Source organism: Vipera berus (genome assembly GCF_964194415.1).
Source record: "Vipera berus genome assembly, chromosome: 12".
NCBI classification, from domain to species: Eukaryota; Metazoa; Chordata; class Lepidosauria; order Squamata; family Viperidae; genus Vipera; species Vipera berus.
The window spans coordinates 21,247,137-21,269,239 of NC_138215.1; the positions used below are offsets into that span (position 1 = coordinate 21,247,137).

The 22,103-nt window shown below is 50.2% G+C and overlaps 2 protein-coding genes across 6 annotated transcripts; both read right to left on the reverse strand.

Annotated features, from left to right (window-relative positions):
• Positions 1-349: 349 nt before the first annotated feature.
• Positions 350-2,450, reverse strand: POLR2M (RNA polymerase II subunit M). Of its 3 annotated transcripts, XM_081337517.1 has the most exons (5): positions 2,047-2,450; positions 1,776-1,967; positions 1,555-1,702; positions 1,233-1,287; positions 788-919 (listed from the first exon to the last, which is right to left on the reverse strand). In XM_081337517.1, the coding sequence occupies exons 1-4, from the start codon at positions 2,175-2,177 to the stop codon at positions 1,249-1,251; spliced, it is 510 nt and encodes a 169-aa protein (XP_081193643.1). In that variant the 5' UTR covers positions 2,178-2,450; the 3' UTR covers positions 788-919; positions 1,233-1,248. The 3 variants fall into 3 exon arrangements, with proteins under 3 accessions (XP_081193642.1, XP_081193641.1, XP_081193643.1); XM_081337516.1 differs by lacking the exon at positions 1,555-1,702 and having other exon boundaries at positions 350-919; positions 2,047-2,318; XM_081337515.1 differs by lacking the exon at positions 1,233-1,287 and having other exon boundaries at positions 350-919; positions 2,047-2,318.
• A 734-nt stretch (positions 2,451-3,184) lies between these two features.
• On the reverse strand, positions 3,185-20,885 carry MYZAP (myocardial zonula adherens protein). Of its 3 annotated transcripts, none has more exons than XM_081337512.1 (13): positions 20,755-20,885; positions 19,614-19,703; positions 16,211-16,369; positions 15,159-15,251; positions 14,094-14,207; positions 13,164-13,316; positions 12,461-12,586; positions 11,585-11,713; positions 10,374-10,459; positions 9,805-9,910; positions 5,182-5,265; positions 4,452-4,552; positions 3,185-3,919 (listed from the first exon to the last, which is right to left on the reverse strand). In XM_081337512.1, exons 1-13 carry the CDS (start codon positions 20,821-20,823, stop codon positions 3,793-3,795), a joined length of 1,437 nt encoding a protein of 478 aa, XP_081193638.1. In that variant the 5' UTR covers positions 20,824-20,885; the 3' UTR covers positions 3,185-3,792. The 3 variants fall into 3 exon arrangements, with proteins under 3 accessions (XP_081193638.1, XP_081193639.1, XP_081193640.1); XM_081337513.1 differs by lacking the exon at positions 20,755-20,885 and adding an exon at positions 16,496-16,820 and having other exon boundaries at positions 19,614-19,658; XM_081337514.1 differs by lacking the exons at positions 3,185-3,919; positions 4,452-4,552; positions 5,182-5,265 and adding an exon at positions 6,354-8,733.
• Between the last annotated feature and the right edge of the window lie 1,218 nt (positions 20,886-22,103).

Consider the following 22,103-nt stretch of genomic DNA (forward strand, 5'->3'; position numbering starts at 1 on the left):
CCTCTTTAAGTGCCTCAGTCACTCATTGAAATGCTAGTAGGGCAAAAGTTGGATCTGAAACTCAGCTCCTCCTTTGGGAAAGCAGAGCCAGCGAAATGCCCAGCTAGCCGTGGCCTCCCCCTCAGCCAAGTGCGGCTTCCCGTCATGTTATGAGAGGAACAGAAAATCCTCTGGAATGAACACCCAGACAGCTGTGGCCTTTTCAGGCCAAGCTCTCCCACAGAACGCAAACCAGCCTCCCCATCAGGCCTGTGGGATTTCAGCACCCGTAACGGAGGCCTTAGTGCTTCAAGGTCCATTTGGGGAGGGCAGGGGGACACACCGAGCAGTAGAGACAGCCACCCTAATGCAGGATGATCTTTTTTCCTCCTCCAGGAGATAACAAGAATTAATTTTAATGTAAATTTAAAAGAATATAGAAAACAACACTAATTTAAAAAAATACTGCAGCCTCGAACTGTGTTTGCTTTGGAGCAACCCTCACCAGAGAAGACTGCAAGGCAGCCAGATTTCTGCTGCGCCTGCACTGCTGCTCTTCGATCCCAGCAGAGCCTGGGAAGCTGTTTGGCCAGGTGTTGCTGTCCTTTCCCAACGCTTGTGACGAGCGACCATCAGGCTCCAGAGCTGTGCTGAGCACAAACCACAGCCAGGTTCCTCAATAATGTGCAGCTTTAGACAACACTGATGCTGCTCACAGGCAAAGCACACTGCAGACAGGCTCTGAGCACGGGGAACTTCCTTCAGTGAGGCCTGTCTCTCATCTGCCAGCTCTATGGAATCAGTCCTCAGCTGAGCTGTCTCTCTCTTCATCCCTGACTTCTCTGTAGCCGGTCATCATCTGCCCTTCCGGCTCAAAGTGAACCATCTTACTCCCAAGCCTTTCAGCCAACTTTTGGGCAGCAACCTTAGCTTGCATTTCCTACAACAAGAAGAAAGAAAACCTGGCTTCAGACATTTGAGTAAGTGTCAGGCAAAAAGCTAAATTAGGTTATTACAAAGCAAGTACACTTAAGGTATGCAGGTCACTAGACTCCTTTCAAGAAAACATTACAAAATGCAAGGAGAAGAAAAAGAAAGGAGGATTCACAATAGACGATGAGAGTTTTGCCAGATAGCGACTATCAAAAAGCATCTGGATATCAGAGGAACATCAAAAAGAGACACAGCTAGGACAGATACGTCACAGACTAAATAAAGCCAGACATTTCATCAAAGGCTTTATAGAGTCATACTTCAAATGGAAGGTGTTCAGAGAAAGAAGTTGAAATATTCCAATCTGAAGCATTTCTGGGGTAAAACAAACAGCGATGCTTGGAGCAGATTTGATATTCCTCGTCTCTACGATGTTTAACCAACCAAATGGCGCAATTATTTTCCACCTTCTGGTCACAAATACCTCCCCCCCCCCGCCTTTCCCCCAGCTTCCCCGGTCACTCGAGAGCGCCCAAGGGAGAGAAGCAGCAGCAGCGGAGGGCGGGTGCGGACGGAGCCTCGCTTCCCAGCCGCGCTCGGCAGGCCCACCATCCCTGGCCGGGCCGCGCTCCCCGTCCGCACCTGCCGGGCCTCCTCCTGCCGGGCCTGGAGCGCCACCGACTCGGCCAGGGGCAGCAGCTGCGCGGGCGCGTGGCGCAGGGGGGGCAGCCGCGCGGCCGACTCGTCCTCCGGGCGCCGCTTCTCATTCCGGGGGGCTCCGCCGGGCCGCCTGCGGGAGAGAGGCGCTTAGCGGGGCGCCGAGAAGGACCCCGCGGGACTCGCCTCCACCCCGCCGTACTCACGCGCCGGGCCCGCGCCGGCCCCGCTCCGCCGCCGCCAAGGAGAGGCCGGCCAGCGCCCCCGCCAGCCCCGCCGTGGGGCCGCCGCCGCCGCCGCCGCTCCGCCGCCGCTCGCGCTCCGCCACCGCCGCCCGCAGCCTGGCCGCGCATCCGCGCACGCGCTCGCCGCCGTCGGGCAACCGGGAGACCACCGCCCTGCGAGGCACGAGGGAGAAGCTGAGTCCGCGCGCAGCGGGCCGCCCCCCGCCCGCCCCCCCGCCCCTCCGGCCCTCACCGGTCGCCCAGCAGACTTTCCTGCCGCAGAAGCCTCTCCCGCAGCTCCGGCAGACCCAGCCTGCTCAGCGGGCTCGTCTCGGCTTCGCCGTGCGGGGCAGCGCTCCCCCGCCGCCTGCCGGGCGCCGCCATCTTCCCGGAAGGTGCCTACGGCGGCCGGGCGGGCCAAAAGACCCGGGAGCGGCGGCGCGGGCCCTCGGGGGTCCCGGGGAGCGGCTCTGCCGTGCGCCCAGCGCCGCCGCCCCCTGGTGCTCGAGCGGCGGCCGTGCTCCGCGGGTCGAGCTGCCCACGCGCGTCCCTGGGCGGCGGCCGAGCGCCGGGTCCGGAGTCGGCCGGATGCGGATCGCCAGCCCGCAGCAACCGGAGCGAGGCCGTGGGCGCCCCGGGAGCCGACCTAGAGTCCCGGCGGGAGAGGAGCCCTGCCCGGGGTGGAGGCGGTTCTTGCCCGGGCGCCCCTCTTGGACGGCCAGGGAGCCGATTCCCGGCCAGAGAAGGGGAACGATGAAGGGGACCGTTCAGAAGTAATTCCTCGTTTCGGGGAACCTGGCAATTCAGATTTGTATGCAACTCGGGACAGGTTATTGGCAGTTAGACAACTGTTAGTATATAGTATTTATTTCACTTTTCTATGCATATGAAACGCTTAATAACGTGATCTGTTTAAAACTAGTAGATTCTTCCTGGAGCTGACAAACTGTAGTGTCACAGAATTTCTTCATTAGCCATGAAAACAGCGCATTAAAAAAGCACACACCACTTTGTGACCCTCGGAAAACACTGCACAGCTTCAGGGGTTCATTGGCTCAAGGAAGAATGCTATTCACCATTTTTAGTAACAGTCAAGTCCAAATTGTCTGTAAATTGAATGCTCTTAATCCAGGGACTGCTTGCACTCAGGCAGGTGGAGATGGTACCATTTGCCTCTTGCCGGGGAGCGATTATCTTTGGAATCAGCAAGCCCTCCCTCCATAAAGCCGCATTGACCAGTTAAATAGGGCAGTTCCACAAAGAATGACAACTTTATTCAGGTGTCTATGCACAGGACATTCCTTTAAAAGACCTTAAGGGAGAAATGCTTAGAAAACTTGGGTTTATAAAACAATGCAGCCATTTAAACATCTGAATTGGAACTTTACAAGTAGAAATGTAAGAACTGGCATGTACTGGCACGTAAGACCCGAGCAGACTTTCCTGGATGCAGTGGAAAGGCAGGTGTGGAAGGTTCCCCTGAGCAAAGCAGCTCAGGAGCGCTGAGATTTCTCACCTGGAAATAAACTTGATGAATGTGCCCTTAGCTCAGAAATCTGGAGAGGCCAAGCCTTTATGCACCCGCACCCACACCCAGAGGAAGGCAGGGTGCTTTGCTGGGCCGTTGTGCCCTCTTCCTGCATTAGGGTTGAGGAGCATCGTCAGCGTGGCAGAGCCACAGGTGTACATCCACAGTACGTGGCAATCTCTTGGGCTGTAGCTGCCGCCAGAAGCAAAATCACCATAATGAATATTATTCCAAGAGAAGCACGAATATCTGCCATCTTGGATGAAGTTTGGACCACGGATCCATTTCCCAGAATTCCCGGATGGAAGCCTCTTGCGCAGCCGCCTGAAGCACAGAGCTGCCTTCCTCCCCCGAAGCAGCAGCTCTGCTGGCCTCCCGGTCCCCAGGATGGCCTCAGTGCTCGAAGACCTCAGTGGCGGCCTGCGCTGCTTGCTCCCCTCCGCCCATCGAGCTAGCTGGCTGGGTACGGCCTCACTCGCAGGGGGCTGCTGGGCCCAAAACACGGTGCTTGGAAGAATATGCCAGGACACGCAGGAATGGGCGGTAGGTTCTGGCTGGCTTCAGCGCCTCAGGAGGCAGTCGGCTTCCATTTTCAGGGCTGTTGGGACAGAAGCAACCCCACTGTGAGGTGAGACTTCACACAATTCACTGTACAAATATTAGGTTGCGGATGCTGGAGGAACAGATCCCTGAACTCACAAGGAAGCAGGGTCACGGGAAGGTTTGCAGGCAACTGCCAATGCAGGTTGGGGTACTTTTTGACACATCTCTCTGGCTTAAAGCCTTTGTAAATTAACTTTGGCTCACTAGGAAAATTAAAGACAGGACAGTCCGGAAACTGCCCATGAAGCCAGCCTTCTCGTGCGCAGAAATGTCTCACCTGCAGCCCCCTCTGGGTGGAAGCTGCCAGTTGGCACAGTTGGCAGGCTGGAAAGGCAGGGCTGAGCCTGTGGCCAGGGCTTCGTCCCACTGCTGGTAGGAGGCCTCGTGACAAAATGCTTGCCAGGGACCCCAGCCTCACCCACGAAGGCACAGGGGAAACCCCTCCAGCACCCAATGTGTCCCCTGTAGGACACTCCCCAGCTCCCCCCAGGAGGCAAAGGAGACCCTGGATGACTTGAGGCTGCTACCTGGCAGGAAGGTCACATCCAACCCCAATGTCTCTGGTGTCCACCTCAGGCCTGGACTGGGTCTCCCTCAGGTAATCCAAACGGTCCTGCAGTTCCTTGTTCTGAAAGACACACAATGCAGCCCACCGGTCTCTCCACCTTCCCTGCCCTGCCCAGAAGGGGGGAAATGTGGCCTCCCTGAAGGGGCAACACAGAACTTCACATTTTTCTTTTTTCTAAAGCATCATTTCCCAGATGTTCTTCCAAGATGCAGGGAGGATATGCCATGAAAGAGCTCCCCCATTTCATCCTCACAACAATCCTGTGAGTTAAGCTAGATTGGAAAGGGGGGCAGTGAGGGACCCAAGGAAGTTTCGTGATGAACAAGAACTTGAACTCAGCCTGGCACTCAGGGACTACACCGTCTCCTGGCCAGTCTTAAAGAGGCCTCGGACAGGTGGTTTTTAATTGTGATCTAAGGACGGACAGAGTTATGGATGAATGCAGGTATCTGCTGAGGACCTTCAAAACCTTCGGAATTTTACAGGCACGAAGGAAGGCAGCCCCTGTCCAAGGAGGCTAGCAATCTAATATGACTCAGGAAAATCAAAGCCAGTCACCAGAATTAAAACCACAACTGAAAGAATTCAAAGCAGCTGAAACAGACGCAGCCCGAGATTTTACACAGGAAAAGGTGAGGATCAGTTGTAACCAGTAAGGATAATGTTCTGACAGTTAATCAAAAACTTACCTCTCCCTCTAGAAAAGAGATTTTCTCTAAAAGTTGTAATATAAAGATTTCCTTTTCTTTCAGCTTTCTCTTTTGTAGCGCTATCTATGGAAAAAGAACAAAAAAACAGTAACTCCAGAAAATGCCACAGCATCATTCAGTTGACCCACTGTGGAGACCTCGCGATCAAAGCTTCTCCACGATTCATTCTGTTATCGTTAGGTGACATGAAGAGTCTTAAAAAACTTTTTTGCAGAATACAGTTGAGTAATGTTCGAATTGCAATTGAGGCACGAGTAAGTATTTAGCACCAGGAAACAGAATTTGCTTTAGGATTCCGAGAATGAATCCAAATATTTCCTTTTTTTAATTTAGAGGGGTTTTTTTCCCCATCTTTGCAACAAAAGTGGCCAATAGGATCAAAACATAAAATTAAAATCAGGAAATAAATCCTACAGCCAGAAACACCGCCATGACCGGAAGGCAGCTGCTGGAGGCCAGGGGAAGGACTCTCCCTCGGACCATAGCACTGGGTGGGAGGGGCTGCTGATGCTCAAGAGCCCCTCCTTCCTGGGGAGGGGGCCAAGCAGACTCTTGCCCGCTGCCTTGATCCCTTGGAGGGTGCTTCCCTTGAGCCCATCATGGCAATCTGGCAGGTTTCAAAAGTGGAGGGTTTGATCTCCACAGGACAGGAGTTCAGTCTTCATGTCCCCCCCCCACACCCTGCTGAACTAAGGGGGCCTGTGGAACAGGTCACCAATGTCCCCCCCAACATACATCTTTCATGGAGAAAAAAGGCAGGAAATCCATTTCAGAAATAAGGCCTCCCCAACTGTCAGACTCCACCAGCGAGGCTAGGGCACATCTCCTTGCCCTGAATAGAGTTTGCTTGGAGTTTTGGACACATTCATGCTTCAGCTTTCACTCCTGGCTTTTGCACACGAAACTGCTGCCCATCCTATGCACTCCCAAGTTCTTTAGAAGAAAGTGCAAATGTCAGTGGCAATACATTGTGGCTTGTATCTCATGACCAATGCACAAGAGCACAAATTTATTGGGCATACAAATGTGCGGTCATTTGGAGAAGCTGGGAATTCAAACAGTGTCCTTACGAGTAATTGGGCTGACGCAGTGGCCTTCTGAGGAAATGCAGACTAAATGAGCCACACGGGGCAGGCTCTTCTCCTCTTCAACTGCTCTGTTTCCTGCATTTCACTGGAGCTGTTGCCACAGAATACCTTGGCAGAGGCCTCCCCAGCCACAAATGACACATATTCCCCACTATCGGCACTGGGAAGCAGGTGGGACAGGAGCCAGACCACGGGGGAGGTCAGAGCAGAGAGTTCTGGTGGAAAAGGAAGGAAGAGCTGGATGTGTTCATGAGTGTGCAAGAGCAGTTCTGGCTCCATCAGCCTGAAAGGAAATGCTTCTGCAGCAAAGATTCAGACAAACACCAAACAAGACAGCAAATACACCAACCCCTTAAAAATAATGACCAGCTGGCAATTATTTTATCTCAATTAGAGTAATAGCAGCATGGAATAATAACTACTCTTTCCTTGTTTGTTCTTTAGTCAGCAAAGTCACTCTTTGTTGTTTTTAGTAAACGTATTACACACACACACACACACACACACAGAATGTTTTCAAAATGACATAATTGCAAGTGGAAACAATTTATTAAAACTTCAATAACAACTTTTAAGCAACAGGACATTTTGTAAAAAAAGGAGTTCAGTGAAATACAGAGTTGCCAAAAGAGTGGCACAAGAGAAGCGTGGAAGCTGGGCCCCCAAACCTCTTCTTTGAAGACTAAATCCCTGGAAGCTGGGCTGAAGGGCCCCACCTGGACAGTCCTCTCCTCTGGCCCTTCCAGCCTGATGTCTGCAAGGCGCTATTCCAGAGAAAAAGGCATCAGCCTTCTAGTTGGGGGAGGCTTCGGTGCCCAGCCACCACCAATTGAGAGTGAAACAGCAAAGTCCAGAATCAATAGGCTTTTCTTTAAAAATAATTACAAAGTATTTATTAAAGCACACCTTCTTATAAACAAAATTGTACCACATAATAATATTGCACAAGGCAGCATAAGATAAAAAGTGCACTGACCAAGTCTCTGACCTTCAAGTGATTGTTCTGTGCCCCAGTTTTGGTCCCTGGGAATCTTCCACCACCAGTGCAACAAGTGAGCTGGGTGGGGGGAGTGGGTATAGAGATAGGACAAACTGACAGTTGCTCCCAGCACATCTGCCACGGAAGCACAACCAGCAGTTTTCTCTGTCCTGGTGGACACTTTTGGTGACATCTGCTTCTCCCATCTGTTTTCATGGCAGTTTTCAATTCATTGAGATTCATTCCATCGACTCAAAAAGTTTTCCTTGGATATCCTTGTCTTTCACAGTAGCCAGAAAGTCCCGTTTCCCAGGATGTTCTCCCTGGACTTTGCCCCTCCACCTGGACTCCCCATCAACTGTAGAAAGCATGCAGGAGTCAGAAGAAGCCATTTTGGCTTTCATTGCAAAGGATGTCATTGTCCTGTAAGACTGCTGGGCCTTCTGACTCGATATTGCTAAACTATCATTAGCAACTCTCCAGAATCACAGGCCAAAAAAAGGCCCTTTCAGCTTTCATTACTACCAGTTTAGTTTACTGAAGGTGTCCTCCAGGTTCATCCATCCAGAGAACAACCAAAAGCAGAATGCTATGTAAGAGGAATGTGGAGTGGAGAAGGACTTATCTGATAAGGAGAACCGGGGAACAGCTTAGACCTCTACACGTTTATTAACACAAGTCACCTATTAATACAAATGTCACCAGAACAAAAGGAATTGTTTTGCTTCTGGAGCCAGCTGTGCATTTCGGTCTGCGCAGAATCTCTGCCCAATCCAAGCCGAGTGGAATTCCACTGAAGACTCTCAGGAGGCTCTCAGTGCACCTATGCTCCCAGTGGCGGGTGGACAGGACACAGCTTAACTCTCTCCCATTTTCTGACAATGTCTGTGATTGTCGTTGCAAAGAGTTGCCTTTAGATGATGAAATACTTCAAGCCCTCTTTACCGCTTTTCCTTCTGTGCTCAGTCTCGACAAGCCTTGGCTCACATTTTGCAATGGGAATGACATGAAAATATCACAAGTTCTTGAAGTCTGGTGCAATATAGTTGTGTGTGTTCATTCCCAATCATGCTTTACGTTTTGGAATCCACAATAAGATGAAGAGATCCCCTTTTTAGCTCCATCCAAAAGGGGAATGCCGAGACAGGATTCTTCTGGGTTGCCTTCTTCCCATTCAGCGTTCAGGAATCATTGCAAAGGCAAGCCCTCATGCTGGGCTCACAGTGTTTATGGCTAAGAGATTTCAGGGTTTCTTCTTTTGGACCGTTTCTAGCTGGACTGCCATCATTCCAGGTGAGCTACAATATCACAATCCAGTTTGGAGAATATTCCTTGGCTGGCACCAGAGTAATTTTTCTCCATGGTATGTCAAGGATCCTGCCTCTTTTTGTGCTGGGTGACTCCCATCTATCATCATCCAATGAATCTCAGGCTAAATGTGGAGAAGAGCTCATGGGCCATAACCTAGAGACAGCGTGATGCAGTGGGTTAGGGGAAGGGCGCTGTAAAAGCGGACTGCAAACAGTTTCTCAGATAAGGCCACTTCTTTTCACACCTTCCTTCCAGACCCATCCTGTCCTCCCTTCTCCTAGCCAGCCTGAGGGGGAAAGGTCCAATACCTGAACAAGGAGCTATAATTGGTCAACACCTACTTAGTGGTAGTTCTTTCAGTCTTACTAAGGGCTAATTTCATATCACAAAGGTTCACAAAATACATCAACTTCTATGTGGATATTTACTTCATTCTTAGGGTTAGGGTTAGGTCACCAGGAACTCGGAGAGCAAAATGGACATCGCCAACAAACTTGGAGTGCTTGGGTATGGTTAGGAGGGCACTGAGTTTTCTAGGCTGCCCTATCTATGTTTCCTGGTAAAATACATGGGAAAATCCCACTGGAGGAAAATTCCACTTAGGGCAGTGATGGCGAACCTTTTAGAGACCAAGTGTCCAAACTACAACCCCAAACCCACTTATGTATTGTCGGGTACCGGGTGGGCATGGCCTATTGGGTGGGTATGGTCCATTGGCTAGGCGTGACCCGTTGGGCGGGCATGGCTGCACTGGTAACAGCAGACTGGGCGGGACTAAAAAGTTCAATCAATTCCAACTTTGTGTGATGTTTTTTTCCCCACAAGAAGTTGAAATTGATTGAATGAACCTTTTTTTGTGTGCACACAGCGTCGGAAGCCTAAAGCAAAAAGGTTTTATTAAACCCAGCTGAAGGCCTAGGACTGGGATGACTGCGTACGTGCCCACAGAGAGGGCTCTGCGTGCCACCTGCGGCACGCGTGCTATAGGTTCACTACCACGGTACTAAACCCTGATCTGGATGTGCACATTCAAGACAGCTGTTTTAAAATTTCTTCTGGAAACTTACATGAAGTGTGAGAACTTCACCACAAAGCAGGAGAACCTGTTTTTCTTGGATGTTACTCTGCTCTTGGGATTTTTCCTTAGGAGCTCTAATCATCAGCCAGATCATTTGACTCTTTGTATGGATGCATTACAGGTTTTCCGCACGGTGCGCAACTCACCTCCTCAACCATGTGCTTGACTTTCTTCTGCTGACACAGAACCATGTCATCCAGGTGCTGGATTCGTTCTCGGAGACTGTCAGTTATTTCCTCCAACTTGAGAGACCTGACCAAGGAAATAGGCCCATTAAAAAAAACCCATTATACTCTTTGGTATGTTGCTTTCCCAGAAGCTCTATGTATTTTTGCCTCACAGGAGAAAGTTTCCTTAGCTGTGTTGAGAAGTGGATCAGACAGGTGGGGAAGGCTGTAAGGGAGCTGAAGCCAAAGAGCTTCAGCCCTTCCTGCCCCCCTTTAAGTAAAAATGGGTCCCAGCTGGTTCTTTAAGGGCTTTCAAGAATTCTGGCCTGAGATTTTTTTTCCTCTGCTAAGGTTTCTCCATTGATCCTGCACTTTCTGCTTCCTGCTTTCCAGAACAGAGTCCAGCTTGCCGTGGTCACTATCACCTCCCCAGGCCTGCTCGAACAGACCTTCCAGGATGGGAGCAGGACATCTAGACACATCCCTGTTCCAACCGAGTAGCCTCCCCAAGAGAACCTGAAGACCAAGTTCCCAACAGGTGATCTTACCTTGGTTGGCTGGACTGGTCGTAAACACCTGCTCCTTGTAGTTGCATTTCATACTGTATTAATTGCTCTTGCAACTGATGGCGTTCCTGAGGAGATAAATAGAGAAATGAATACACTTTGCTTTAATCAATGACTGGATCTCCCTCAGTAGCCATCATGCCAGTCAAGTAAGTGAAGGCATTGACTTTCCAAAGCAAGACTCAGTGCTGGGACTAAGGACAGTGCCGGGATACCTCTCCCAAGACCTGTCTCGCATTTCACTTCTCTCTCTGTCAAGAGATTTTATTGCAGCCTGTGAGGTCGCAACTTTAATAAACCTGTTGTCAATTTATAGATTCCAAACAAATCGCCTGTGAATCTTCTAGTGCAAGAATCTGTCCAGGGAAATCAAGAGCGCCACCCTCTAATAGTCACTCAAACCAAGGCTTGATGAACTCCCCATCTCCAGCTCTCTGGAGCTCCATGCTGGTCCTCAAGTAAAAAAAATAACCCTTTGGAACCTAATCTCAACAGGTCAATCCTGCTCCAGCCAACCTCTCCCTATGGACTCAACCTGTCAAGTAAGTGAAAGGAGCAGCACTGAGAAGGGTCTGAAGGCCTCCAGGCCAAGGAAGAGGAAGATGCCTGGGAAAAAGTGCACTTTTACATTCTGGAGAGAGAATCTACTACAACCAGTTCAGCAGACCTGCCTTTCCGGTGGCCTGAATTATATGGGCAGCAGGGCTTGTTTTCCTAGGCAAATTGTGAGTTCCTAAGAGAAAGCAGTCTGCTGACACGTCATTCTGGCTTCTGAAAACTCATCACGCTCTTTGGCATTGCAAACCTACATTGTCCATTCCTGGCACGGCTGGTGGACTTGGCAGATACTTGGAGGCTGAACCCCTTCCCTTCCAGGAGCAGCCCGTGGGAAGGAAGGAAGACCAGCCTGGTCTCTCTGCCTTCCAGCTGCAAAAGGGATCTTTTGTCTGCAGACCAAGGAGCAGACACGATAAGCTCTCTAGAATAAATATTTGAATATATGGATTGCAGGAAAATGATAAAAAGGGAAGTCCCTGGCCATCATGCTATGTAGGTGAAATATTGTGGACTGCAAAAAATTGAGGGATTTTAATTTTGCAATGTGCGAAGAGCATGGAATAAATACTCCTCCCCCCACACAGACAGACATCCATCCCCTTATATTGAGAAAGAGCCTTGAGTGATGCTTTTACATCTTCCATGCGCCAGATGAGTCGATCCAGCTCTCCAATTCGCTGGTCTTTTTCCTGCAAACTTGTCTCTGTAACTCTCATCTCCTTATTGGCATCCTCAATGGCCGTAAGTAAACGATTCGTTTCCACCTTCCGAGAAAGAAACACAGGAGATCACATTCCCTGGGCTGGCAATTCCACGGGCCGCCTGGCTTCTAACAAGGGGTTGCTCCCCACTTTCCCCAGATCCTAAGAATGGCTTGCAGCAACAAGAAGCCACCCATTCCTGGTCTTCCACAAACAAGTGTCCACGTCCCTCCTGGCAAAACCATAATCTACTCTCAATGATTTTACATCTATTAAAATCCCCAGGGAAAAGAAGTGAATTCATACAGAACTATAGAAAAGACACCATCTCTTACCCCCTCCCCCCAGTTGCCCAAATGCTTATTTGGAAACTGAGTTTTCTCAAAGCTGGGAAACCTGAACTTCCTTTTTGGCTAAAGTCAGCTTAACTTGAGACTGACTTCCAGGTAATAGGCACAAAGCCACTGCCATCAGCATATTTCTCAGCTTGCTTAGGGATCCTTATTCCTCACCAAAGTCATATTTTAAGAGAGGACATTCTGCATTAAGTAAAACATTTTCTATATGTATATCACTCTTCTGTACAACTGGAAATTGGATAAAAGCACAGATGTCCTTTACTCACTCCAACAAGCCACACCAGAAGAGCCCCATTCAATCTGGTAATTTAGCAAACTGAATTTCTACTGTTAATTTTTGAAAACTCCTGTCCACAGATTGCAAAAGCCACCCCATAAACTGACTCTTCAACCCTGATCTCCACTAACAGCAGCAGCCCTTCCGAAGGGAATGCCAGGGCGGCCCACGTACAAGGAGGGTTTCTTTCTCGAGTTTATGTTTCTGTTCTTCTTCTTGAAGCTTTTCTTCATACTGACTATATAGTTTCCTGGTCATCTCTCTCATGACTTCTGCATTTGCTTCTTGGGAGCTTTCCACCTATTTTAAAAAAATAGAAAAAAAGGTGGGGGGGACTCTATTTAATGAAAGAAATGCAAGAGAGAAATAGATGCTGCCCATGGAAAATCAACTTTGTCTATGGCAGCCAAATGGATCTGAGTAAAAAGGAGGGCTCATAAGAAGAGTCCTGCCCTTGCGCAAGACACCCAGGTGATGTCTGCAAGACTTCTGCCCCTCGCTGGGTGAACTTCAACTAGTAACAGTAGCACGTGGCCTTTTGTTATGTGGCTTCTGTTCCTCTTGCCTGCATGGAGAGGGGGGCGCCGGGGGGGGGGGGAGAAGGAAATGGGCCGAGGCCTTCAAGCAAAACCTGCTTTGAGAACAGGGCAGCTCAGCATCTCCTATAGGAAAACAGTTGCTGGGACAACTGGGGCAAGCTGAATGCAGATGCCTGTAATCCCTAAGTGGCACTGAAAGCAGAAATGTGGGCAAATTTAGAGATTAAGTCTTGCCTGATCACCCCTCTTTGCTTCAGAGCCAAAAGTTTCCAGCCAGTTGATGGTCTGGGATGCTATTCTGGGAGCTGAAATCCGTGGCAGGCATTCCCGCTGCTCACCTTGAGGCGGAGCAATTGATTTTCCACCTTGGCCGTTTCCAGTTCCTTCTGCTTTTCCTTCAGTTTTTCCATGGACTGTTCATGAGTTTGCTTCAGGTTCTGTATCTGGTCATGTATAACTGTATTCTCCAAAGTAACATCAACTAAGGTTTTCTGAAAAAGTGTGCAATAAAATACAAAATTAATTCACAACAGCTTGAAGAAAATTAGGATGAATTCTTTTTTTTAATGTACTTTTCAGCAAGAACTGCAAAGAATTAACTAACTCTTCTGGGTTTCTTAAGAAGGAAAATTTGCAAAATACATGTTCTGTTAGAAGAGAGTAACAAATAATCTTCTGGCTTAAATTCATCCAAGATTTATTGATTTATTTAAATCTATTGACTGTCTAGCTCCAGGGGACTCTGGGTGGTGAATGACCCAAGAAACATCGTTAAGATTTGAAAAATGACTGGATGACCGGAGGGAAGTAGAGTAACAGAGTACACCAAAATTTGTTGGAAGCTGGGTGGTATGCAAACCGAGTAAACATCCACCTTGCCTATTTTTTGTTTATTATGTTTGTATATTACCATACTAAAAAATATACTTCCAGAGTTATGATCACTTCTGTCACATGTTTAAATACAGCACACTGACCTTGCAAATTTCCAAGTGTTAGAAAATAAAATCTATGAGTTAATTAAATTAATAAATCAACACCATGTCTTTGGATTAGTACTGCAAATAGTCTAGGAATTTTCAGCACAAAATTCTTTTATAAGCAAAGCCATTTATATAGAGCAAGGAAGCCAACTTACAGCGTGCTGAATTTCAGATTCGAACCGTTCCCTCTCCCACTGGAGTTGCAGAAGAGCCCCTCCCCTCCAAAGGCTGACCCAACAGGGTGGGGGAGGAGCTCCGGAGGTGTGGGCTTTATCAGCAACTTACCTGCAGCTCAATGGAGGCTGAGGTCAGCGAGCTGCTCATTTCCCGGAAACTCTCCAGGGCTGCTGCGTGGACCTGGATGTGGTTTTCCAGGGATGCCTGTTCAGCATGTGATACCTGCAGAAGCAATGCCAGGTTTGAGTCGGAGGGAGCAGGAATTGCACAGAGGCAGCAGTTGGGCCTGTTTGGATTTAACATCCAATGACTTTTATTGGAAGCCCATAAAAGAAAAGGCAAGCTTGGTACATTTGCCAGAGCACAAACTGCTTGCAGGGAAGTAAGGCTGGAACCTGTCTTGGCAAAAAAATTGTGCCACCTCCCCCCTGGCAAGCTGCTGAATCCACACGTGCTCACTAACTCCCAAGGAGCTGCTGCTGACCTTCCATGGCAGTCCACCAACAGCTGGCAGGGATGAGCAGCAGCTCCACATAGCCAAATAAAATATTCCCTTTAAAGAGACACTGAAGAAAAGATTCGAGTACAAATCCCAACCCAGGTGGACTTCAGGGAAAAGATTTACAAAAAAAATGTAAGGTTACACCAGTTCTTGCACTCCAATATAGAGATCTAAAACAGAGGCGGCTCCTTGGTATTACAAAGAAAACAAACGTGGCTTGAAGGTAAGAGAAGCAGAAATCTGCAAGCCAGGCCAGGCAACACCAGGCCGCCAACCAGGGTATCAGCACACTGAGCCGTACCTGTCAGGATGGCCCGCCAATGCAAAAGCCATTGGAGTGTAAAGGATGCTGCAGCAAAGGCGATCCATGTTTTTCATAAACACGTATTACTAAATTGCTCTGTAAAACGCTTGATCACCCAAGACAGGTGCGGATCTAGACCAGCACAGGAGGAGTCTCTTGTGAAAGGGATGTGAGAAAGACCCCCTCCGCTGGGAGGAGGCGGCTGCAGCTGGGCAGGGGAGAGGGCTCCCCGCCACGCTGAGAAAGCCTCAGTTTGGTAGGCAATGAAGCTGGAGCCTGAGCGTCAGACCCCCACGTGGATGGGCCAGAGGCCCACAAGGCAGCTCCGAAAGGGGAAAGGAAGAAGTTCAAGCCCAGCGGCACTCACCGCCAGCTCACTTGAGAGCTGCTGGATTTTGCGTTTCATTTCATCGTATTCTCCATACATTTTGTTTCTTACTCTTTCTAAAGTTAATCTCACCTGGAACAGAAAGGTTACAATACATAAAATTGTTCTCCATGCTGGGTAAATGGTAATTTTCAGAGTCTAAATAATCAAATGTTTATAAAAGTAACAGGAAACCAAACAATTTAAGAAAATCCTGCCTGTTCCTTTCTCATATCTGGGATCTGGGGCAGGTATAATGTCAGACCTCTCACAGCTCAAAATGCAGTTCCTCAGCTAAGCCCGGGAGCCAAGGGCTCCCCCCCCATTTGCAGAGCCAGATGACATCTCCACTCGTGTCCCACCGCCTTAAAGAGGAGGGCAGCCTATGGCTGAGTAAGGGAGGCTCCCCACCTGCCCTGTCCCACGTGGGTTTTTTGGCCTCCATTCTGCTCCCGAGTCTGAGAGGGGAGACCGGAAGGATGCCCAGGGCCCCTCCACTTGTTGACGGAGGAGGTTTGCTTAGGGAGGGGCCTGCTCTGCATCCAGCCCCTGAAGAGCTTCGGGGGTAGGTGGGGCACAAGGTAGCCCTGCTGCCCTCCGAGATTTGCCTGCAGTTGGGATAGACAGACCCAGGCAAAACCTAACGTGAGATAAGGCCCCTTCCTGCATTCCTCTCTACTTAGTGACCAACACCCTGCAGATTCATGAGTGAGGTGGCCATGTCTACGGGGGCATCTGGTCAGTGATACATGCACCGGGCATTCAAATGCACGGGATACTTTGCAAAATGTAAAAATATGCAAATTATATTCCAGACAACAAGTTGACTTCATTTTGCAATTTTGTTCAGACAGAAACCAGAACTGAATGCAGAGAGTAAATGGAAGTGAACGGCCCCCATCCTGCAACTGGAAGCAAAGCCGGCAGAGTGTTGGACCGAGAAGGAGAGAAACGTTTGCTTTGGGGACAGAAGGAAAGGATGGGCAAGGGAGCAGCAGCCGATCAAAGTCCTTTCCTTCCTGCAAGAACAATATTATAAAAATGTGACTCACATCTCGTATGTATCTCATTTCTTCCTTCAGTTGGTGAGCTGACCATCCATAAACCACCATTTCTTTGTTATGGTTGTCATCAGACCGGTGCACTACACCATACACAACACCATGCTTTAAGTCCCCGGCAGACAATCCTTCAGGTGTTTGGTAGAGTTGCTGTAGGAGTATATTCAAAAGTTATAAATGTAAAGAAAAGGAAAAGTAACACATTATTGTATGACTTTTCTAACAATTTCATAAGGATCTTCAAGATAAAACTTTTTAAACATCAAGTAATATTACCAGAATGTGCTCTGCCTTAAAACTGCTCCAAAGGCCAATGGGTGGCGCAACCCTGACTTCGGTTCATCACCCGAGAACGGAGGGAGAGATCGTGGGCCACTCTGGCCCTGTCTTCAGAGCAGGGCAGAAGTCTCCCAGGCATGGCTGGAGGGCAGCAGGAGGAAGGGCTACTCGCTGCCTGCCTCCCTGGGCAGCGTCTGGTGACCCTCTGGGGAAAAGAAGTAGCCCGCCTAGACGGGCCCGGGTCTTCCTATGTTCCTCTCTCAGCACCTTCTGTGTTTCCACAGAGGGAACCGCATCATCAGCCAAAGCTAGTTGAACCAAGCTATGAACAGATAGATAAGGCAGAAAAGAAACACACACAGTTCTAGACTACTAATTCAACTACCTTTTAAAACTAATTTGTCTTCCTCAGGAACGTTGTTATTGCAAGCATTCATCCAGAGAAGGGAGAGGGTGTCATGCAACTTAAAATGCTGACAGAAGCCAAGGCCGGTTCTGCTCCTTTGCCCTTCCAGAAACTCTTGCAGGAGTTGCCTTTAATGCCCAGAGAGCATTTGACATCCAATTTTAATTCATTGTTTAAAACATCAATATAAGCCGCTCTGTTGCAATACGTGGATATAGTCACCTCATTGCCTAATGGCATTCAGACTTATCATGTAAAACAAGTTGTTTTGTTTAGACAAGAGGTGGGGAGGAAGGCGTTTCCACATAGGAACTGGGTGGAGTGCCAGATGCAAAAATAGTTTTTCATTTCCTGGATAAAATAGTTTTGTTTTCATATCCAACACTTGACTATAAGATCGTTCATAGCTAACAGCTCCTCTCCAGCACTAAGGAGTGAAGTGACTGGAACTGGGCATAGCCAGTTCAGAAGTATGTGCCCTTCTGAAGAATATGTATGGAATGGGAAGTTCTGGCACTGCTCAAAGTATCACATTCTTCCCACTCAAGATAGCCTGTCATAGTTCAGCAATGAGCTATCCTTACACAAAACTTAACTTTATGTAGAAACAAATTTAATTAAATCCGGAGACTCTAATCCAACACACAATTACCTAGGAGGGACCCCTCTTGAACATGATGGTGTGTATTTCTGAGCAGCATTCATAGGATTCCTCTCTAATCCTCCTTGTCCATGCAAGGAGGTTGGGTTGTGTAACCGATTCCTTAAACCGAACAGAGCAAAAACCACTTAAACTGGTTTCCAAGGGATCCCTTGGGGAACATCATCTGGGTCATCGGTGATATATTAATACTCTAGACTTCCTGTTTTTTAAAAGGTATTGAGGCTGATAAGCCGATGGGGTGCTCTGTGGCTGCCTTCTGGGGGCAAATCAGTATATTTGTGAAGTTACATAACCGAGGCCTGGACGAATAAAACAGTACAACAAATCTGGTACACATTTTTGATGTAGGATTTGAGTTAATACTGCCATCCATCTCTGAATCCCTCTCACTGCAGGACTGCAAAATGTCAGGTTAACAGTATAAATTGTGCTACAGGTTTTTAATAAAACCTAAGTTCGCTGCTTCAGTTAAGCCTGACTCCCTCCCCACAAATGCCACATCGTAAGAGTATGAGAAATATGCTTATTATTTCCAACGTTCCCCGGCAGGATCATCCTGTTTGCTGCAGTGCAACAGGGGAGAGTTGCTCTTCAGGTCAACAGGAAGGTACTTGGCTGGAGAAGCAAAACTTTCCTGCAGCCACTGGTGGATTCGAACTCCCTGCCAGGCGAGCAGCTGAAGGCCTCGGAGATGGAGCCCAGAGGGGAACTGGGCCTCGCCACTCCTGCCCCAGCACTTGTTCCACCCTTGCTCCAAGCCTCCTGCTTGGCTTTCCCTTCCCACTACAGTGCAGCCATCCCCATTTTTCCTGCGTGAAGGCAGATTAGCACATCAGGATCCGGAGAGCAGCCTCCAGGGTGATCTAACCAGATTTTCAGTAACCTTTGGCCCCTTTGGCTGTGCAATGCCCCAGTCACTTTGAGCAGGAAGAGGGGGGTGGGGATTCTTTGTTGGCCCAGCAAGCTCTGACATTTATGGCCGAGGTGGCTCCTCCAGGTGGATCTGCAGAGCGGCTCCTCCACCCCCATCTCTCTGCCCCACCCCCTCTGACCAAGGCAACAAGAGATCATCAGTAAAGTCTGCTCAGGACCCAGGAAGTAGAGAAGCTCTTTGCTGGGCAATTTAGTGTTCTCACTGGAGCACCAGCCCGGCCAGCCTGCATTGTCACTCAGAGGGCAGATTGCAGCTGTGTTGCAAAAGGCTGACTGGCACCAACAGATCGCAGGGATGTTCACGTGACTTCATAAAGCCATGGGTGTGGCGATAAGAAAGCTGTTAGAAAATTCAGATGACTCTGCTGGACGTTCCAGGTGGGGAAGAAGGGAACTCTGTCACTTTGGCCTGGCACATGCGATGTGAGCAATGAAAGCTCCTCTTTGCACTAATGAGGCACCTGTGCCGCCCCTGACACACACCCCCCCCCCCCGCTTCTGCAGGAGTCTACAAACCCTTTCCCTCACAGTCTTTCACCAATTTAAGTTTCAGATATTATTATGGGTATTTTCTCCCCACAGTACAAACAGCAATTAAGTCAGGAAAACCATGCAAGGGGAAGAACTAAATAATGTCCACTCAAAAGCACAATTCCGTACAAGGCCCAAACATCCCCGCCCCATCTCAACCAGCCCATCTCCCTGTAGTGATCACCTCAGAGGGTCCCTCAAGTTGGGAAAAGGATATTTGCCCCCGAAATCATCTCCTAATCAGGTTAGAATCTCGATTATGAACATTTTCAAAATTAAGATCCAGCAACAGCTTTTCCTTCAAAACCAAACCATCTGCCTTTTTTTCCCCTTCTCTTTTTTTAAAGCAAAATTAAGGTAATGTACAGCTTTGGCTGCATTTTTCCCCAAAGGATGAAGGAAATTTCCCATGAAATATATACCCAAAGAAACCAAGAGTGTTTCTGTGGCGCGATCTGCCCTCTTGCCAAACGCTTGTTTGGCTTGTTTCCAAATGGCTCATCCGTTGCCCAGGCCAAATCAGAGGGTGTCCCTTGAATTACTGCAAAGGGGCAACAGGCAGCTGCATCTCACCAGCTCACCTTTGGGGTCTTTTCAGACGTATCTCTTCCTTCCCAAGGCGGCCAGCTTTCTTCCGGAGGCAGAGTTAAGCGCAGCCTACAGATGTTTGCCTGGAGGACAGCAAGGATGCCACTTACAACCCTCTCTCTCTTTCCAAAGAGGAAAGGTTGCTCCCTTTAATTTGGGGCAGGTCAGCAGCCAAGGTGAAGGGCAGCTCAACTCAGAAACGACTACATGCTGTCGAAGGGCAGGGGACTTTCCTCAGAACTCACCTCGTTCAGCTTCAACTTATTATGCAATGATCTTATGGAGTAAGCAGCATGGGAAGTTTTACAAAGAAAAAGGGAATGAAGCTGATGGCAGAAGCTCACTGCTTCTGCAGCCATTATACAGCGTCTTCCAAGGGAAAATAAACATACATTTGGGGGCACCAGTCAGGTTTACAATATTTACAGATGATGTAAGTAATGCACTAAAACAACCTAATATTTTTTTACTTGACTCGCTGGTTTTGGTGCACGAAACCTCTATCATCGTTCTGCCTTACTAAAACTGAATGTCTGAGTGACACTCGGTTAGGGGAAAGATGACGATAAGTGTCACCATCGCATCGCAGCCCTCCGAAGGCGGAGACAAGGCTTCCCCGGAGCGTGCAAAGAGTGCGCATCCTGGCCCCACGCAGCCCTCTTCTCGTGTCAAGAGTACCAGGTTCACGCGGCCGGGCAAGGGCAGCAAGCCCGCCGCCGAGACCGGAATTGCCAGACCCTCCCAAAGCCGCCGCATGTCGTCGCGGAGTCCAGGCGCCCGTCCTTTGGCGTCGGTCCACACAGCCCGACGGGCCCTCCGGGTCCGCCTCCGGAGCCCGCGCCGCCCAAGACGCCGGAACGCAGCGGGGCTTTTCTGCCCGTCCGGGGCCTCCTGGCCGGGAAAAAGCCAGCGCGCTTGCCAGCCTGCAGACGAAGGCGGGCGGGCAAGCGACCCGGGGGCTCCTGGCTTCCAGGGCCACTCGGGGAAAGGCGGGCGGCGGGCGGGCCGGAGGCGCAGCGGAGGGAGCCGCGAGGCCCGGCTGGGGCGGCCGGTCTGCAAGAGCCTCCCCTCCCTCCTCCACGAGGGGCCCCGGCCGCTTCTCCGGGCAAGGAGGCCTCCCCGCCGCCGGCTCACCTTCCGCCTGCCCTGCGGCTGCCTCGGCGTAGTGCGGGTCACCGTCAGCCCCGAGCTGTAGCGCAGCATCTCGCCCGCCGCCGCCGCCGCCGCCACAGCCGGGCGCGGCGTCTCTTGGCTGGAAGTGAGCCGCTCCGCCGTCCCGCGCGCCAGAGGAATGGCCCTCGCCCCGCCCCGCCCCGCCCCGCCCCGCCCGGACCAGGCTGGCCGAAGCCGCCGCGCCCTGTTCGGCCCTTTGCGCTGTGGCCGCCGGAGTCTGCCCGGCGCTCCGACGGGCTCGCTGCCTTCTCGGCCTCGGGGAAGGCGTCGGCGGAGCGTACGGTGGTCGCTCGCAGACGGCTCTGGGAAGGCGGCCGCGGACCTCTCCGCGGGCCCCGGGCTGCCCCAGCCTCGCTCCGGGAGGCTTTGGAGGGCGCCTCCCCTCAGCCAGCAATCCGTCTGGGCCCGGCTCAGGGCCGCTGTGCCCGGGCAGCCTCCGCCGCTTCTCCGGCCCAGCAGAGACGCTGCCGGCGAGGCCGCCCTCCACCGAGAGCTGGCGAGGGCGGCCCCAGGCTGAGCCCGTCTTGGCCATGCAGGCCGGTCCAGCCTTGCCTGTTCGCCCTCGGGGGTCGGGTGGGAAAGCCTGCTGGCCGTTTGCCCCAGCCCGGCCCCGCCTGCGGAGAAAGAGACCGGGTGGGGAAAGCTCCTCCACGGGATGCGGTGGGTCCTCGGGGGAGGGGGGCACTCTGGACTGGCCGTCGGGCGGCTCTAAAGCCAAACTTTGGCTCCGAGGGAAAAGTGGTGCCGTAATATCAAGACAAATGTTGAGTTTCTGTTTCCAAAATGCCCTGGACTGTTTGTTCTGCTAGAATCTAAGCTGAGAGCACCCCTGACTAGCAGCGAGGTGTCCCCCAGGTTGGGTAATGGAAGGTCTGCAAGAAAACAAGCTCAGAGACCTTCAACCTAAATACAGATTTTATTCTCCTAGGATCAAATAAATTACAACAGTTTTCTGTACCATTTTCTTAGTCAAAGTCAACATTTCCTCAAACAAAAAACCTACTGGTGTCCTTTAACAAAAGGCAACGCAGGAATAACAGTTGCTGTGTCAGGGTTAGAATTTGCCCTCACAATGTCAGTTGAGCAATTAAGCCAGAATGAACACGGTTACTAGTGTATAGCAACCTTAAGTGGCTGCCACTCACAGGCTCCAGCTGTTGAATGACTTCATTCTCTCATGCCTATCCACCCAGTGACCTTCTTGTTGAGGAACAAGAAGACATGGCAAAATCTGACAAGCAGAGCTTGCCAGGTGGGCCCTGCATCCAGGCCCTCTGAGTCTTGACCAGCAGCAAGGACGCATCGGCTGC

Excerpts from the sequence above, each read along its gene's own strand:
- POLR2M (XM_081337515.1), bottom strand. The coding sequence starts at position 2,177 with ATGGCGGCGCCCGGCAGGCGGCGGGGGAGCGCTGCCCCGCACGGCGAA. Across the intron at positions 1,968-2,046 it reads GAAAGTCTGCTGGGCGACCG|GGCGGTGGTCTCCCGGTTGC; the intron begins GTGAGGGCCGGA and ends CGTGCCTCGCAG. Across the intron at positions 1,703-1,775 it reads GGCCGGCGCGGGCCCGGCGC|GCGGCCCGGCGGAGCCCCCC; the intron begins GTGAGTACGGCG and ends TCTCTCCCGCAG.
- MYZAP (XM_081337512.1), bottom strand. The coding sequence starts at position 20,823 with ATGCTGCGCTACAGCTCGGGGCTGACGGTGACCCGCACTACGCCGAGG. Across the intron at positions 12,587-13,163 it reads ATCAATTGCTCCGCCTCAAG|GTGGAAAGCTCCCAAGAAGC; the intron begins GTGAGCAGCGGG and ends TTTTTAAAATAG. Across the intron at positions 4,553-5,181 it reads TCTCTTTTCTAGAGGGAGAG|AACAAGGAACTGCAGGACCG; the intron begins GTAAGTTTTTGA and ends TGTGTCTTTCAG.